General features: G+C 41.7%; 5 protein-coding genes across 6 annotated transcripts; 3 read left to right on the forward strand and 2 right to left on the reverse strand.

Moving 5' to 3' along the window:
- The first annotated feature begins 1,658 nt into the window (after nucleotides 1–1,658).
- On the forward strand, nucleotides 1,659–4,479 carry LOC126579067 (neuropeptides capa receptor-like). The gene is made up of 7 exons (XM_050242322.1): nucleotides 1,659–2,697; nucleotides 3,314–3,456; nucleotides 3,542–3,642; nucleotides 3,761–3,879; nucleotides 3,989–4,107; nucleotides 4,195–4,274; nucleotides 4,347–4,479. The coding sequence occupies exons 1-7, from the start codon at nucleotides 1,852–1,854 to the stop codon at nucleotides 4,463–4,465; spliced, it is 1,527 nt and encodes a 508-aa protein (XP_050098279.1). The 5' UTR covers nucleotides 1,659–1,851; the 3' UTR covers nucleotides 4,466–4,479.
- Nucleotides 4,480–5,639: 1,160 nt separating this feature from the next.
- LOC126579069 (neuropeptides capa receptor-like) lies at nucleotides 5,640–9,026 on the forward strand. Of its 2 annotated transcripts, XM_050242327.1 has the most exons (7): nucleotides 5,640–6,410; nucleotides 7,110–7,252; nucleotides 7,335–7,432; nucleotides 7,529–7,647; nucleotides 7,728–7,837; nucleotides 7,916–7,998; nucleotides 8,454–9,026. In XM_050242327.1, exons 1-7 carry the CDS (start codon nucleotides 5,799–5,801, stop codon nucleotides 8,597–8,599), a joined length of 1,311 nt encoding a protein of 436 aa, XP_050098284.1. In that variant the 5' UTR covers nucleotides 5,640–5,798; the 3' UTR covers nucleotides 8,600–9,026. The 2 variants fall into 2 exon arrangements, with proteins under 2 accessions (XP_050098284.1, XP_050098283.1); XM_050242326.1 differs by having other exon boundaries at nucleotides 7,335–7,647; nucleotides 8,454–8,606.
- Nucleotides 8,973–14,458, reverse strand: LOC126576611 (uncharacterized). Its single transcript, XM_050237918.1, has 6 exons — nucleotides 14,393–14,458; nucleotides 12,384–12,949; nucleotides 10,127–10,273; nucleotides 9,469–10,046; nucleotides 9,222–9,393; nucleotides 8,973–9,114 (listed from the first exon to the last, which is right to left on the reverse strand). The coding sequence occupies exons 1-6, from the start codon at nucleotides 14,456–14,458 to the stop codon at nucleotides 9,042–9,044; spliced, it is 1,602 nt and encodes a 533-aa protein (XP_050093875.1). The 3' UTR covers nucleotides 8,973–9,041.
- On the forward strand, nucleotides 10,688–11,796 carry LOC126579072 (angiopoietin-4-like). The gene is made up of 2 exons (XM_050242329.1): nucleotides 10,688–11,539; nucleotides 11,606–11,796. The coding sequence occupies exons 1-2, from the start codon at nucleotides 10,803–10,805 to the stop codon at nucleotides 11,736–11,738; spliced, it is 870 nt and encodes a 289-aa protein (XP_050098286.1). The 5' UTR covers nucleotides 10,688–10,802; the 3' UTR covers nucleotides 11,739–11,796.
- Nucleotides 12,034–13,020, reverse strand: LOC126579073 (ficolin-2-like). The gene is made up of 2 exons (XM_050242330.1): nucleotides 12,276–13,020; nucleotides 12,034–12,201 (listed from the first exon to the last, which is right to left on the reverse strand). The coding sequence occupies exons 1-2, from the start codon at nucleotides 13,004–13,006 to the stop codon at nucleotides 12,075–12,077; spliced, it is 858 nt and encodes a 285-aa protein (XP_050098287.1). The 5' UTR covers nucleotides 13,007–13,020; the 3' UTR covers nucleotides 12,034–12,074.
- Nucleotides 14,459–17,850: the final 3,392 nt, after the last annotated feature.

Genomic DNA, 17,850 nt, shown 5'->3' on the forward strand with positions numbered 1-17,850 from the left:
GCTTCATCTTTGTTCACGTCGCCAAGATTCAAACGGAATCACTTCGTTTTGAGATGATAGATGAATGGATGTCCTTGTTGAATCTATCCTGGTTCATGAGGATAATATTCCCGTGGAATTATTGCCTGCTTCATCTTTGTTCACGTCGCCAACATTCAAACGGAATCACTTCGTTTTGAGATGATAGATGAATGGATATCCTTATTGAATCTATCCTGGTTCATGAGGATAATATTCCCGTGGAATTATTGCCTGCTTCATCTTTGTTCACGTCGCCAAGATTCAAACGGAATCACTTCGTTTTGAGATGATAGATGAATGGATGTCCTTGTTGAATATATCCTGGTTCATGAGGATAATATTCCCGTGGAATTATTGCCTGCTTCATCTTTGTTCACGTCGCCAAGATTCAAACGGAATCACTTCGTTTTGAGATGATAGATGAATGGATGTCCTTGTTGAATATATCCTGGTTCATGAGGATAATATTCCCGTGGAATTATTGCCTGCTTCATCTTTGTTCACGTCGCCAAGATTCAAACGGAATCACTTCGTTTTGAGATGATAGATGAATGGATGTCCTTGTTGAATATATCCTGGTTCATGAGGATAATATTCCCGTGGAATTATTGCCTGCTTCATCTTTGTTCACGTCGCCAACATTCAAACGGAATCACTTCGTTTTGAGATGATAGATGAATGGATGTCCTTGTTGAATATATCCTGGTTCATGAGGATAATATTCCCGTGGAATTATTGCCTGCTTCATCTTTGTTCACGACGCCAACATTCAAACGCAATCACTTCGTTCTCTAGCGATGATAGATGAATGGGTGTCCTTATTGAATCTATCCTGGTTCATGAGGATAATATTCCCGTGGAATTATTGCCTGCTTCATCTTTGTTCACGTCGCCAACATTCAAACGGAATCACTTCGTTTTGAGATGATAGATGAATGGATGTCCTTGTTGAATATATCCTGGTTCATGAGGATAATATTCCCGTGGAATTATTGCCTGCTTCATCTTTGTTCACGTCGCCACATTCAAACGGAATCACTTCGTTTTCGGGAATATCCATTCCCTGCATTTACTGTTGTGCACGCAGGGTACAAATGCTTTGGAAAAAATCAGCCACATTTTGCTGCAGATGTTTGCTACAGTTCTTTGTTGCACTATTTGTAAATCTTTCGTTTGAAATAATGAAACATTTTGTACGAATTCTGAATTTGTTAGATGATTAGAGATCTTTCAAACTGTTTATGTGAAATTTTATTTTCAAATTTAATAATTAATTTGTGAATAATCAACCACAAATAAAAAATTGCTCATTCAGCAACATGAGGTTAACGAGGGTAACAAAAAGAATCCATTGCACAGTGAGTCATTTTAGAATCCATTTCGAAAATTCATTAGGATTTTGGAGGGGGCATTGCACATGCGCACACCTTGTTTAAGTGGGGATTGTCTGAATGTTAGCGCTCCTCACAAAAATAAGGATACGATGTGATCAATTTGATTGGGTGGGGATGATGAACTTTAAGTGAATTCGGTTCGGTTCTTATGGATCCGTTTCGGTGTACGGAGTAAGAAATTCAGTCCGTTACTAGATACCTCAAATAAGAGATGTAATCGTTCGACATCACCAAGAAGTTAATAGAAGGATCTATCATTTACCGGCCGGACGGATGTTTTGAAAGCGATCTTTTAGCAACCCTGGAGGAAAGTAGTGCACACATTTAGAGTGTAAAATTTGCGTGTTAAATGTGATGGTTTAGAAAGTGTAGAGGGTATAACCGCTTGATTTTGTAAAAATGTAACTATTGCTCTTTGGGCAAGTGCAGCCGAAAAATGATGATGTTCAATAGTGGTGAACATCCTAGCAAGACCGCCTTGCGAGAGGATTACGGATACGATCGGTCCAGTCACCGGATGTTGCTGCTTACGAATCGCCAGAATGGAACCACCGGTTTACACGATGCCGGCAGGGCGCTGTTCACAAGTGAGCCAACAGCAAGTGTGATGTTGATGACTTCCTACAGTTCGTACGTGCAGTTACCTCCAGCTACTCAACCAAGTGCCATCAATGTGGCCACCATAACCACAGCCAACGATTCCGCCGCCATTTACTACCAAGCCACCGCCTTCGCTCCGGATGATACCATTCCACCAACGTTGGATCTTGACCAGCAAACATTCTTCTACTATGCCGAGGTGTTGAGTGTAATCAACTTCTACTATGTTCCGGCGCTAGTGCTTTTTGGCAGCATCGGGAACGTTCTTTCCGTGCTAGTGTTCTTCAAGACAAAGTTACGGAAACTTTCGTCATCTTATTATCTGGCTGCCCTCGGGTTAAGTGATACGTTCTATTTAATAGGACAGTTCGTAGCATGGCTTAATTTAATAGATGTGAAAATCTACATCCAGGAGATCTGTTGTCGGTTCTTTACATTCTCCAGCACGCTTTGCTGTTTTTTATCCGTGTGGTTCGTGGTGGCATTCACCGTGGAGCGTTTCATCGCCGTAATGTATCCTTTGAAGCGCCAAACGATGTGTACAGTGAAACGGGCCAAAATCGTTATCGTGGCACTAACAATTTGTGGATTTTTGATCAGTTTGCCGATTTTCTTCTTCGCCTCACCACAATTTTCCGCCCCTATGAATGAAACCTTATGTGACATAGTCCAGGAATATAAAGTAAGTGTAAATGATAATCAACACCATACAAAAACCCACGATCTGCTGCCTGCCAGCGACTGTGAAAAGGATGATTTTTTTATTATTTCTTTGCAAAACTGGAATTGTTATTTGACACGATTAGATGTAGCTTTCCAAAGGAGAGCTCGTGTTTTATTTTCTTAATTAATTAAAGTTAATTATGATAACTAAAACAAGTATTTCCTCCTGCCTAATCCTTGTGCTGGAGAAGCTATTCAGGAATATTGAGGATGGGAAAAGGAGATTTATAAGTGAATAGTGCTAAACAGTTTAATGGCTAATTTTTTTTTTATGCATAACTTCCAGGAAAATTACAAATTAGTTACTTACAATGTCAACAACTCGTTACGAGAACTGTATTATTAAGACACCAATTGTGTAGATAATTTAAGAAATTATTCTTTTATCTTGAAACAATAGCTGACCTTTCTTTTATAAATTATTTATTATTTTGTTTTAAAACATTATTTTATCCTAAAGACTCTCGTTGCTTTTTTCCTTATGTGTGAAAATACAGTAGGGAATCGAAAAATATATTTCGCGTCTCCCTATTCCACCTGATCTGAGTAGAATTTCATCGTATCTTCCACCATAGGAACAAGCTGCAGTCTTCAACTTTTTGGACTTCATTCTAGTTTTTGTAGTGCCGTTTACGATTATTGTTCTTCTGAACACATTTACAGCGTTAACAGTGTGGAAGTTTGCAAGCATACGACGCACGATGACCATTCCAAGGAGGTACATTAGCACACTATCTAAGCGCTCGTTGCGTGAACGTTATTCCAAATATTCCTGGAACAATTCCCTTATCGTTATTTTGCAGTTATGGTGCCAACATACGTGAGTCGCGAAGACAACTCAACATATCCAATAGTCAGCTCTTTGGCAACGGTACTGTGGCCGTCCAACAGATTCAACTCCTCAGTAAGTGTCGAGCCATTGTTACCGGATACATGCCGGGTTCTGTTATGAAATATTTGCGATTTCATCATCCTTTTGTTGGGAACAGAATTCACTTTCCTTCTTATCTACCATCGCATAGGTCGCAGCCGAGTTGCAAATTCCCAAATGAAAGTAACGAAAATGCTACTTATCGTCTCGACTGTATTTGTTTGCCTCAATCTACCCAGCTACATTGTACGAGTGAAAATTTATCTAGAGGTAAGACGAATTGAAAATGTATGTTACAATATGTAGCATGCTTGGGAAGATTTAATAAACAGTAAATAATGTGCTTTTGCTTCGTTTCCTTCGTTTCTCCATTCAACAGGCTGACCCGAACCAACCGAATCCAAACCTTTACTTAGTACAAACTTTTTGTCAGCTTTTTTTCATGACGAATTTTGGAATAAATTTTATACTATATTGCGTCAGTGGACAAAATTTTCGGTAAGTTTCGTTAGTCGTCGATTGCCCCAAACGCTTCAGTATCAGCTTTTATGTATTTCCGCTCATTTTCTGTTCTACTGAAAACAGGAAAGCTGTATTTGGTATGTTTCAAAAACGTAGTCGCCGGCAGATTAACCTGGAACATACGTCTGGAACTCAAGTAACAGGTAAATTGAACACTATACCGGATTTACGAGTAGTTTAATACGTTAAAATGGTTTGCTTTGTTTCATTCACAGAATTGGTGCTTCGCTCTAATGGCTCTAAAATGCGCAGAAACACCACGATTTCGGACACCGGCGAGAACACAACGTGGCGTGAGCTGGCTGATTATGAAATCACAAATTTTATCAAGTGAAAAGTGTTACTGTTTCCTGTGTTGAAACGGAGGATATTTGATCAAGTTTTAAAAACTGCTGCGTTGAAAGTCCGTTCATTTCCCTTGAATCAATAAAAATATTTACAAGATACTTTTACAGATATAGATCGGTTGTCTAGTTAAAACATCCGGAAACTGATAACTGAGCTGAATTGATTTGAAAACGGTAGGTTTCTGGCACACCGATCAATCATCGCTGTATGATTCGGCAGGTTCAATCCTTCGTCATTCCTTCCCAAAACTAGCTGTTAAAGGTTTACTGAAGCAGAGAAAATACCGAACATGCTGTTGGACTTTGGATGATAAAAAAAACTATAAATCAATACCGATCCCTTCAATACAGGAAGGGTTTCTAAGAGTTAAACAATAACTCGTCAAAATACAGAAAATTTTGTTCTCAAACAAATTACTCAGCTCATGAAAATAATCTTCATTACTTCACAATGCTTTGCTACTACGTGATAAATGCGCCAACAATCGGTTTGACCATTCAGTTACGTTAAATGTTTAGTTTCTTCATCATTCAAACTCATCGATTCATTTTGTATGCTCCGTTTAGTTTCGTTATTCCGCTGCAAAGACTAAAACGATGATAGGAGCAACTATCAGCACAGCTCTAGAGTGCACCTGGGTCGAGATGTAAAACGGAACTGCCGAGATACGAGATAGTTTTGGTCGCATCGTTCTCTTCGTTCATAGATGAATTCCGCTTCGATACGCATGTGCACAGCTTTATCTTTTATCTTCGGATGATACTCTTCGGGTGATGCGCAAATGCTACGGGCATATGGAAGGGATATTCACAGATTTCCTTCCTTGGGATAATAACGCGGGTTGATTTGGGAACATGAACTTTCACAGTTTTTTGTCAGCCTTATACCGAGGGATGAGCAGCAAACGAGCACGAGTAGCTGGTCGTCATTTAACATGTAGCGATTGTACTGTGAGCTTCAGTTGTTGGCCAACCGGCCACGAAATTGGTAGCAAACAACATCGGACGAGGTTCAAATGAGCATGTGACCAACGGCCACCGTTCGTGCTATTCATAGTGCAAATAGTGAGAAAGGTGAAACGGCGTATCGGTGTTGCTCTCGAAATGCTTCGTACTGAACGCAGCCTTAGGACCAGTCTTCCGTGGGCCGCTTCCGGTAATACTTCGCTGATTGGATATCAGTGGTCGAATAGTGGATACCTGTACTATGCTGTACCTGCACTTTGAGTGTCAACGCTTTGGGCTGTGAATCGGTCGGTGGTTGGTGTTGAATCCTCGCGGGTCCTTAGTGCGGATCGTTTGTGCATCTCACGACGTCATATGGCGAACGACAGCAACAGCAGCAGCAGCAGTAGCAGTATACAGGCCCTGGCAGCCGATGGCCGTAAAACCATGGCCGGCACTAGTGCAGTCATGAATATTACCGAGACGGAGGCTGTGATGGAGTTGGTGGGAAATTTCCTAAATTTCTACTACACTCCGTTACTGGTTGTAGTAGGCAGTGTAGGCAACATTCTATCCGTGTTCGTATTCTTCAACACGAAGCTGAAAAAGCTTTCATCGTCGTACTATCTCGCGGCCTTAGGGATCAGTGACACGTGCTATCTAGTCGGGCTGTTTGTCACTTGGTTAAACTTCTTCCAAGTGCACATCTACACACGAGAACCGTACTGTCAGCTGTTCACATACACCAGTGGCGTTAGTAGCTTCCTCTCCGTTTGGTACGTTGTAGCCTTCACCTTCGAGCGTTTCATCGTCGTGCGGTATCCTCTCAAACGGCAGAGCTGGTGTACTGTGAGGCGTGCCAAGACAATTATCGCCACTCTCACGATGATCGGCAGTGTGCATAGTGTCCCCTACTTTTTCTACGCCGGGACGCAGATTTCGGATCGTAACAATGACACTATTTGTGACATGCGGAAGGAGTACAAGGTGAGTTTAAAGTTTCGTGCTTAAATCAGCTATCAAGCTAAAGCTTAAAGCTATCAAGAAACAAAAAGGGCAGACAACAATTGTGATAAAACATTATTGACCATGTTTATTGATGTGGGTGTTTGCTGTTAAACATCACTTGTCTATCGATATGCCTGCAAGGTCGAAAATCAGTGAGAACATACTTAAAACAGCTCTTTAATAAATAGATCGTGAATCGGTGATTGAAGAGGATTTCAAGTGGTTCCACGATAAACTCTTAAGCCGTGCTCATGATACTAGACAATCCGTTTTGTGATGCGTGGTTGTGGATGAAACAGCACATTTCACGAACTGAATACCATTGATTATAATGTTGAACGTTGAAGCTTCAATTAAAATCTAAAAATATCCTACTTACTTTCATGCCATTGATAAAATCAAACGGTGTTCAGATGATACGGACAAAATATAAATAATTTGAAAATAATTCAACAAACACATGTACCTACCTGAAGAATACCTTTTCATAAATATGCAACAAGTACACCTATTAGGTCCCAGATCGGTTTTTGGAATATTCTGAACCTTTTCGGAATATGCCATTGGACAAATCGCTTTTGGAATAAAATTTAAAAAGTTTTATGATGCTTATGAAACCAGCCGTGTCCTTTTAATGTTCATTTTTGTTAATTTTACACTTTTACCTTCATCCTGTAGTACCAAATGGAAATTTTCAATTACATTGACACTATCATAGTGTTCGTAGTTCCATTTACAATTATCGTCGTCCTGAACTCGGTCACCAGCTTTACGGTGTGGCGTTTTGCGAGATTGAGGCGTAACATGACACTGCCAAAAAGGTAATAATGTGATTCATATTTAGCGACCAAGAAAAGTAAGGCACAGGGATTAATACGCTATCGATTACTATTTAACTTACAGAAAATCATCAAATGCAGACATCCGGAGGCAAGTAAGCTTCCAGTACTTTTCGTCCCATCCGAACGGACGCAACGGTATTCTGAGGCGGCCTAGCATGAGTAATATTCCTTTTCCTGTTATTATCCAAATGATTATTACGATTTTCGGAAATTCTGTCACATTCTATTATTGCTCGCTGTTTTCGTGTTCTATAGGAGATAATCGAATGATGCACTCGCAGATGAAAGTTACTAAAATGCTGCTCATCGTATCGTCTGTGTTTGTATGTCTCAATTTACCGAGCTACGTTATGCGAGTCCGTGCATTTGTCGAGGTTGGTAATAGTCGCAGTTTAGACAATGTTATGTTTTCATGAAACGAGTCCCTTTTTTGTCTTCTACATGCCCACGCTAGACAGGACATTCTTATCTTACCATACTGGTGCAGTATTATTGTTATCTATTTTTCATAACAAATTTTGGGATCAACTTTATTCTGTACTGCATAAGTGGACAGAACTTTCGGTAAGTTTAAAGCAGTGGACGTGCAATGTTTCGTATGTCCTAGATTAACACACGCATTCGTATGTTTTTGATTTACAGGAAAGCTGTGATAGGAATGTTCCGTCGCCATCAGCAAAGCAAAATAAACCAGGAACCAATGAGTGGCTGCGGTACGCAATCAGGTATTATGTAGCAAAGGGTACGGATTCAATACGTCGTGGTGCAAGCAAAAACTCTTTGACTTATTTTTTTTTAATTTTGTTTAGAGTGCATGATGCTGAGTGATGCATGTTTTGTCACAATAATTATTGCTAATTCTATTATCATTATCTAAAGCTGTTGTTAATGGGCGTTCTTAGCGCGCATGTTTTTTACATTAGGAATGGTTAATAAAAAATAGAACTCAGCTTTAAGGTGGACCGAAATGATTGGAGTAAATTATTATAGCGAAGAATAATCATTACCTTCGAGGGCTCTTTTATAAAAATGGTGTAAATTTTCGAAAATCGGCTCTCTGTAACACGTGGAAAATTGTTTCTTTATTCACTTACGTATTGCTTTTAGCTGTGGTTTTAAAATTTAATATCCTAACATTGAGACTTTTATCTTAACCGAGAATGTTTGTTTACTCTTCCAGAACTATTACGAGCTTACGGGCACATAGCGCTAAGACGAGCAAGTACACCGATGCTATCCACGACCACAACTACCACAACGAATCGTACAAACGAACCATTTCCCTGGAGGGATATTAATGATCCACATGACTTGGATTATACTTGAGCTTTGGTGACTCTTCCTCTGGCGAAGAACAATAATTGACCATACATGAAATTGCCGATAAACCCAACAAAGTTTAGGTGTATGCACAGATGTATAAATCTTTGATGGTTCAGTAACGATACAAGAAGCTTTTAGGATAGGTAAGAATTGGGAAGAATTGTGATGCCTTTCCTTTAATTCCATCCTATTTTGACTCAGTATTGAACTATTTAATATGAATGAAATCTAATGATCTAATGTTAGCATCACGCTCTTGTTAGCCTGTCGTAGGCTAATGTTAACCAAACGCTCTACTTCTGGTTTAGAGTCAAAGTTTAAACAGACACAAACCTGTAAGATTTACCTTTTTTGGCCTCGATCGCCGGATGTAACGGCAACAAGATGCAATGCTCGTTATGTGAGCGTATTGTTTACGTTTCAATAAATAGGTTTTATACTCCTATTAGTGCATTGTTATGTTTCCGAGTCCGTAAGGAGGAACAGGAGCCGTTTGGAGAAAGAACGTTCCACGAATACTAAAACGATACAACGTAATGGTAAAAGTAGTTACGTTATTTTGTGATGTAAATAAATACAAAGATCTTTAGATAGGGACGCAATAACGCGTTGACGATATAATTACAGAGTGTCCAGTTCTTCGCCCATTTTGATGGAGAAATCGGTAGACACTGGTAAGCATCCTTGAGGTTGTCCTTCTGGAGTCTGTTGAAGGTTACACTGGGCAGCTATAAAATTGTTGGGCAGCAAGATTGATTCAGCAAAGAACCCAGTGGAACGGTAATGACTGCATGCATCTACAAGAAATATAGAAGGCAGAGCGGACCATTCGCCATAGAAATCTCACGAGCTTTGGCCAAACCATGTCTTACGCAGTGTCAACAAATCGAGAGTTTCACACCCCGGTTGGGGAGATAAGCCACCATTGGGGAAGAAATCAATATGTCCTCTCAGCACGAGTTCCCCAAGAACGGATCCATCGGTGTGAATTACATCTACCAACTGGGCTGCAGTTGGTGCGACAGCATCGCGTGAATGTGGCCGGAACAGAGGGCCGGCTGGATCGAGCGCAGTGATTCGAGCCAATTTCCCAGCAAAGTAGCGGCCAACATTACCAGCCACATGTGCTCCGAGACTGTGGCCAATGATGTGTACCTGGTTGTGGCCGATAGCAAATTGATCCATAAACCTAGCCAAAATGCTGGCAATACGAAATCCCACGGGTAACACCAGCTTCCGTGCTGTCGGGTATAACTGTGCCGAAACGTTTGACCAGTCTGCCACCAGAAGATTACAGTCGTTCCGTACCAGATAGGCACTCTGTACTGGGCGCGTTGCTATATGATCACGGTCAGCGTTCCAGCCGTGAATTAGCACCTTAAATTGCTTTTGCGGCTGCACAACTAGAGAAGGATAGATGTCTTCTTTGGTAACATCATGCGTGGTATGTCTGAGAGAGAAAAAAAAACACAAGCCAAATATTAATTTCAATAACGAACCATAGCCATTATCGACCACAGAACGTTCCACGGTGTGTAGAAATAGAGTTTAACTTCATCCAGTTCACTCTGGTACTGCGACAACAACAATGTGACACCGAATACTAGTTCCTTTGTCACGATGAAGGTGAAAACTAAAACCCTAACCAACTCCATTTCGACGTAACCAACGCTAAGGCTATACATGTAATGGCGATTCGTTGAACTGGCAAGCTTTACTTGCAGTGGAAGGAAAACGCCGTAATCGTTGTTCCGTGCTACCGGTACCTTGACAATGAGCAGCACACTCGATTGATGCTCAAATTGATGTAATTATTTGCATTATAACAACAATGATTCGTATCAATCTGTTACTCGCTGCGCATACCTTGCATTATACGGTAAAAGATAGTAAACTAGGCATGATCAGCATTGGAATCGCATTGTTTTAATAGTATGATAGATGATAAAGTAGAAAGTTTTGGAGAAAAAAATTAATGATACTGATTGAATTGCTTCAAGATACACAAAATTGTTGGGTGATGCGGGGGCTGCGCGACACTGAGCTGTTTTTCTTTCGTGTTGCCAACTTGTTTAAACAATGGCCATATGTTGCCCTAGTTTTGTTTGGTTTGGTTGTTGTTCGACAATGAGCGTGTGGCTTTTTGCCAAATCGAGGGGACAGGACCGTTGCAATCAGTTAGTTTGTGCGGTGTTCTTGTTCCAACATGAAGCGAGCGCTTTTGTCGATCCTGCTGGTGGTGGCGTACAGTGTTGGGTTGTGCGATGGTTCTTTCTCACTTTTGACCGAACCTCGTCAAACCTGCACCGATTTTGACATATTTTCACAACAAGTGGTATCGTTGACGACACAGGTCCAAAGTCTGCCCACGGGAGACCCACTGGTAAAGATACGATCCGATCTTGTTAACCTGTTGGCTTCGTCGAAGATTTACAAGTCGTGCGATGATATTGGACCAACTAGCCCGCCGGGTTTATATCGCATTCAGGATGGAAACGACGCGCCGATGTACTACTACTGTGAAACAGTACAAGATGGCGGAAGATGGACCGTGATACAGCGTAGGACGGCCGACGTAGTCAATTTTACTCGTAGTTTCAACGAGTACGCCACGGGTTTCGGACACCCCAGTGGAGACTTTTGGCTCGGACTGACACGCATTCAAAAAATAACCTCCCAAACGCAGTACGAACTGCTCATAAAGATGTCTGCCTTCGACGGTACCAGTGCAACGGCTAGGTATAGCAGCTTCCAGCTTAACGATGTAAACGATCTGTTTAAGATCACGTCCCTGGGAAACTTTACCGGGGACGCAGGAAATTCTATGTCACTGTCACTTAACAGACAGTTCTCGACCCAGGATAAAGACACGGATGCATCTTCGACCACAAACTGTGCGAATGTTTGGGGTGGAGGATGGTGGCTTAATAACTGCGGCGATAGGTTCGTTTCGAGATAATTTTCGATAAAAGGCGTGTAATATCTTATAACAAATGATTATCTTTTCAGCAATCTGAATGGATTTTATCGTGGGGTGACTCCAACAGCAGCTCCCAGGACAGCAATGGTTTGGGCAGGCTTCAAGGGACTTTCACAATCACTGAAGAATTCTACCATGCTTATTCGTAAATATGTTCCTTAAATCACGGATCGAGAGGCGGGAATGCCTGTGAATAAATAAATGTTTCGTTCATATCAGCAGAAATTATGTTTAATGCTGTAAAGTTACTTTGGCATCGTATATTAACGTTAAAGGGAATGATTACACCTCCGATAGACCATAGACTCCACCTTCTGCCAGTTCTGTTTGGTCGTTTATGTACAATTTTTGCCTCTCTATAATTGAAGATAAGCTAAAAGGTTTCGCAATTTAGCTATTTAATAGCACATTTCGGATTATCATTGAACCACATTAGAGGATTGGATTTTTGCAAGTTTGAATCAAAGACAATTTATTACGTTCATGCGACATGACCTCCTATGGTAATTTGCGAATCATCATCAACGTGCGTTTGAGCGAATAATTTTGTGTTCTAAATTGCTTCCAAGTAACTCCCTTAGCGAACTCCGGAGTGGTGCCATTGAGATACTGTCCGTTGAGATTACTAAGGAAGTGGAGAAGGGAAAAAACGAACCGTTATTAGTGGATACAGGCTGGAAATGAAATGTTATAGCATACCTATCATGACAGTTTGAATACCACCATGCCCCGGTGTACTGTACGGCGCAGCTTGCAGCAAAAATATCATTATCCTTGTCCAAGGTACTGAACGCCATGCCTAAGCACCTTCTCATTGCATCGCCTGCAGTTCCAGAGTAGGTTCCCAAGATGTTCATCCGGTACAGATCGGACTCATCGCTGATCTGGAATCCACTGTATCGGGCGTAAGCGGTTATTCCATCGAAGTCCTCCAACACGACCGTCAATTCGTGAGGGGCCAAATTTGTTACGCGGAATAGATTGTCCAGACCCCACCAAAACTCGCCAGACGACATGTCGCCAAAGCCAGCCTTGTAAGAGGCCCAATCACGATAGAAGTTGGTCACTCCATCGAATCTCCGTTGAAACACTTGCCAACCTCCACCGCTATAATCCATATTGCAATAAGCATAATATGGTTGTCTAAACTCGCCGGCCATCAAATAAAGCCCCGATGGATAAGTGTTTGGCACATCGGCACACGTTTTGTATGTGATCGGTTGTTGAATCGTGTCTTTTATCTGGGATACCAAGCTTTCTAAATCCACGGTGGAAACTGGCGCGGTAGGTAAGGCATCTATCGCACTTTCGAGATCGTCAAGTTTTTGGAAGATCGATTGCGAATCGAAACAAAGCGATTGAGGAAAGTCGCACTGTGGTAATACCACGTTCAACCAACTTAGCAGAATCAAAGTTCCCACGAACCACATCTTGAGATTCAGTCTGATGCTTCACTACTAACTTGTTATTACTCGGAGCGAATATTGGCGAGATGACGAACCGGCTACGTGCCTGTTTGTTCAGTTGATGTTTCTGAGGACGCAGATGGCACCAGCATGCGCTGTTTAGACATAAGATGCCTGCTTGCCAATAACAAAAGAAACGTCTAGAACTGTGACCGCAATCTGAAATCCGTACAGCAACGCCACGCGCATGTCGGGCAAACAACTCGACACGATGAGTGCAGAGAATACGAATAGAAAGATAATAAACAAGTAATATAACAATTTGGTTCTGTTTTGTTCCTTGGTGCGAATAACTTTTCATTGATCAATTTAGATTTCTTCTGCGAATTCACAAGGGTTTCAAAAATCGAAATGGAAAGATCTTGTTCGTTGAAAACGTTTGAGTAGTCTATACCTGAACTATAATGAGTCTTTCGGAGGTACCATTTTAAGTTCTTTTCTTAAGGCGAAGCGAACGAATACGCTTCCCCCTATCTTACTGGCTTATTCCTCAGGATGTAAACTTTTTAATAAAAAAAATCGCTCTTTTGGCTTTTGGGTTGCTTCCACCCGTGGATGTATTATCCACTGACACCCTCTTGGTTGTGGTGACAATGGTGCAGGGGCTAGGTTGCGGCCAGTTTGTGTTCCAGCCACCTTTAAGGAAATGGACCGATTAAAACCGCTCGAACATAATCGAACTGGAATAAGACGGAAAATACTGGCAAAACAGCTTGTGTCAGTAGCAAAATTAATAAAATCTGCATTCCGAATCATTTCTATCTTTCACGTGTTTTTTCAATTTTTTCTAGCTATCGTATTGTATCGTATCCGGAGTCAAACGATACTTTCGACTTCGGGCTCTAATTTCCGATCCGTTGGGCCGCCGCCACGAAGGGGTCCACGGCAGTTCACACGTGCCGGTTTTGCCGGTGTAATGGAAAGAAAAGAGGGCCTCGCATGACGTACCCCACGGTAGTAGGGAGACTTAAGACCAAAAGTCTCTTTCGTGCGTCGCGGTATACCAAACACTACCAAGGTAGGGGTAGGGGAGTGCAAAGCCGAACGTACCTACATACCTGATCATCCGAAAGCTGCACCGGTTTTACGTAGCGAAGGTCGAAATGTAATCTAATGTGAATTCCTCTTCAAAAAAGAACAAAAGGGTTGTTGAAAACGGTCTATTCTGTACTGAACTTACAATGATGCAATGGAGCCCGCATGTGAGGCGATCCTGAACTCCTGAGGCAAACTGTTCCTGAACAGTGGCCTCCCGAGTGGCCGCCCCGGCCCTCGCCTCCATATCTTTCGCCTTGGTGGCCGCCGCCTGCACCTTATCTTGTGTCTGTATCTACGATAGATAGACAGAACAAGCAGATAGCGATTGTAGGAAGGATGGAGAGATGTGTTTGGCACATGGCTTGTTGTTTGGCACATGGCTTGTTGTTGAGGAGCCCGTGGTTGAGGTCCTCTGGTTCCTGATGCTCCTTGCGATCCTGGATCACGTGCTGAACACGTGGCTGCACCTTTTTGTGGTGGGTCTGGTCAGGGCCGTCTTTAGCCTCTGGGGGGGGCCTGGGCACACTATGATAACCGTCCCCCTTTTTTTAAATTATAGCGCAATTAAAACTCCTTCCGTTCCCCCTTGCCCCCGTTGGTAGTAACCCTGTAACATCTTTAAAATGAGAGACTGCACGTTAAGCGTCCCATGCAATAGACACTCCATCCGATACCCTCGCTAATACCCTTGCACTTTGGAACTGCTCTTCTCTTGGCTGATGAACCTCTTCAAAGACTCAAGGCAAAGTTCTGTCGAATTCTTTCGTCAAATTCTTTCGACCGACCACCATTTCGGCTGCCTCCTAGATTTAAGTTGCGCAAATTCATTGATTACTTCTTCAAAATCTGTGTCCGTTAGCACCTCAGATTCAATTGACATCAACGATAAGGAATTCGATTCGTTTTAATTTTGAAAAAGAGCGTTCTCCGCTACAGTTAGTTACCATCAAATTCAATTTTTCTTGATAGAATAAAGAGCTTCTTCTCTAGTTTCTAGTGCCTGTTCGGCACTAGAACCAATGAATTTTAACGCTTCTGTTATTTGCAAGCCAGTATATTTTCCTGCCATATTGGCGGCATTATCATAACTTTACACTCTACAATCTTCAATTGGAATATTATACCTAGCCAAAAAATTACTAACTGTTTCTGCTAAATACTCTGATTTATGCTCAGTAATTGGTAAAAAGCTTAAAAATCTTTCAACAGGATCACGACCTTTATTATCAGGATCACGACCTTTAACACGCCCTCGTGAAGCCAAACATTTTACAACATGTCCTATTATTTCAAGAACACTTCTCCAATAATGTACTTTCAATCATGGGGGCCCCAACCAGCGTAAGGAAAATATATGTTTTTTTTTAAATATTTTTGATTTTCAAACAAACCAGCGCGGGACCCTAGGCATGTGCCCATTGTGCTCAAGTGGAAAGATGGCACTGGGTCTGGTGACTTTCGTCGAAGAACCGAAAAGAATTGTTGAATACTGATGCAAGTTGTAGTTTAATATTACATTTGTTTGAAAAAATAAAGTTGAATGATTACGTCACAAAAAATCGTAAGAATGGACCTTTCTTTGGCCCGAAAATACTGAAGACCACCCCCCCCCCCCCCTTGTCGTCATAAATCACATCGTTCTGAACATCCTAAAACACCTAAGAAACTATCTAAAAAAGAGGTCATCTTCCCACAAGAAATAGTTCAAAAGAGACGACACGAACTCCCAGTTCGTCTATTCTGATGACCATTTTTTTGCTAAACAACATCTCATATTACAGGATTCAAAGATCACACATCATCCTTCAGCTGCTTTCTTCGATTTTTTGCCGTTTTCACGGGCATTCAATAAAAAATCGGCCGTTTCAAACTTGAAAACTGCTCGAGATTATGGCGAACTGTGCGATACTAGCGCCCTCAGAGTCGGCCGCTTGTTTTAAAATCGTAACGGTTGACTTTTCGGTTAAGCGGCAAAAGACCTCGGATTGCAGGTCAACGAGGGCAAGGCCAAGTTTATGGTGGCACCATCAGTGGCCCGACAAGCTATTGAGTCCAATATGCTTGGTGGTAACGTACTTATAGGAGACAAAAAGTTCGAACTCGTCGAGAACTTCACCTCCTTAGGGTCAATCGTTAGCACCGATAATGATATAACACAAGAGATTGCACCCACATACGCCTCGGAGAGTTGGACACTGACCAGAACGGACGAAACCGCGTTCGAGAGGAGAGTTCTCAGAAGGATATTTGGCCCCGTATGTGAGGAGGGACGATGGAGAAGCACAACGCAGAGTTGTACGCGTTGAATGGCATTCTCACTGTCGCGCAGCGCATGTGACTCGCCCGGCTTCGGTGGGCTGGGCATGTCATGAGAATGGCGGACGACGACCCAGCCCGTAAAGTCTTCTTAGACCTTCTTCTGTGGCAGGCCAAGACCGCTCGTCGGTTGTAGCGCCGGATAAGTAAGTAAGTAAGTAAGTACATAATATTTGTAGAAAAGACCCAAAATATTTAATCATTCTTTATGACCTTGATTGGCGAGTCAGTTAACCAATATTTTATTGAATCAAAAACACTTATTACACTAACTACTTTCCATTCTGATTGGTTCAATCGAAAAACGAATTTTAACACCAAAAGAAGTCACTTTTGCCTTCTGTAGATGACATTCACTGGACCAAGGGAATCGAGGAGATTGGGCGAAACCACTGTGGAACTATATATTCTTCTTATTAACAAGTGTGTTTTGTTCTTGGGATTTAAAAGCAACACAGATTGCGATCGCTGTAAGGTTTCCACGGCAAACAAACTAAACCAGTTCGGGCGATCGATTCACATTCAAGACCGGGTCCTGGGTAAACTGTTACGACATACGGGCAGATCATGGCAGTAACAAACCGCCAACCACTACCTGGCATTCACTTTCGAATACTTAGAACGCAAAGATCGCTTGTATGAGCACAGAACATTTTCGATAATCGTTTCAAGGTTCATACCGTCACAGTGTTATTTGTGTACTTTCATCCTTGGTTATAAAGAACTAGATCGACCTCGAGGGCGTTGTTAGCCCCATGATACTCGTGTAGTTCGATATTTGTAAGAATTTATTCATTTGCTTACGATGACTTACTGGTCCTTTACATTTTAACAGTACTCACAAATTGATAAACCTTATTTTGCCGTCAGTTTTATAATCATCTATATGCTAGTCATAATGAACGGCGCAATCGATATCTGCAGGGATTTGTTGTAATCGATGGTCATCAATAAAATTGCGTTTGCTCGCTACTGGATCTGATCATTTTGGTGCATTTCAAAAGTATGCCTCCACAGTGAAAACGACGCCAATGCACCAAAGCTTCAAGAGACCGCGTTGGATAGAGGAGAGGAAAAAAAATGCAAAACACTTTCCCAACAACTATGCATGATGACCTACAGCGAGAGGCGCATTGCGTTCACGATCGTTTTGAAAAAAATGTATCAGTTTCTAATTTGAGTCGAACCGCACGCCCCATGTTTTGTTTTCGTATCTTTTGCACATCTTGCTGCGGCCGTTGCTTCTGTCTCGGTCTTTCATATCGTTTCTTCCTCAATTCGGTTCGCTTCGTTGTGCTTGCTCTAGTATTGTGTAAGAAATTCCACTCTGCGAATGTTTACTGTCGTATGGATTGTGAAAAAGACTTAACTCGAGGTTAGGGCAAATAATTAATTTAAAACTAATCAAGAAAAATATTTTATTTAATAATTTTTGAATAGAGACTAGTTTATCG

The sequence above is a fragment of the Anopheles aquasalis genome, chromosome 3 (assembly GCF_943734665.1).
Source record: "Anopheles aquasalis chromosome 3, idAnoAquaMG_Q_19, whole genome shotgun sequence".
Lineage (NCBI taxonomy): Eukaryota > Metazoa > Arthropoda > Insecta > Diptera > Culicidae > Anopheles > Anopheles aquasalis.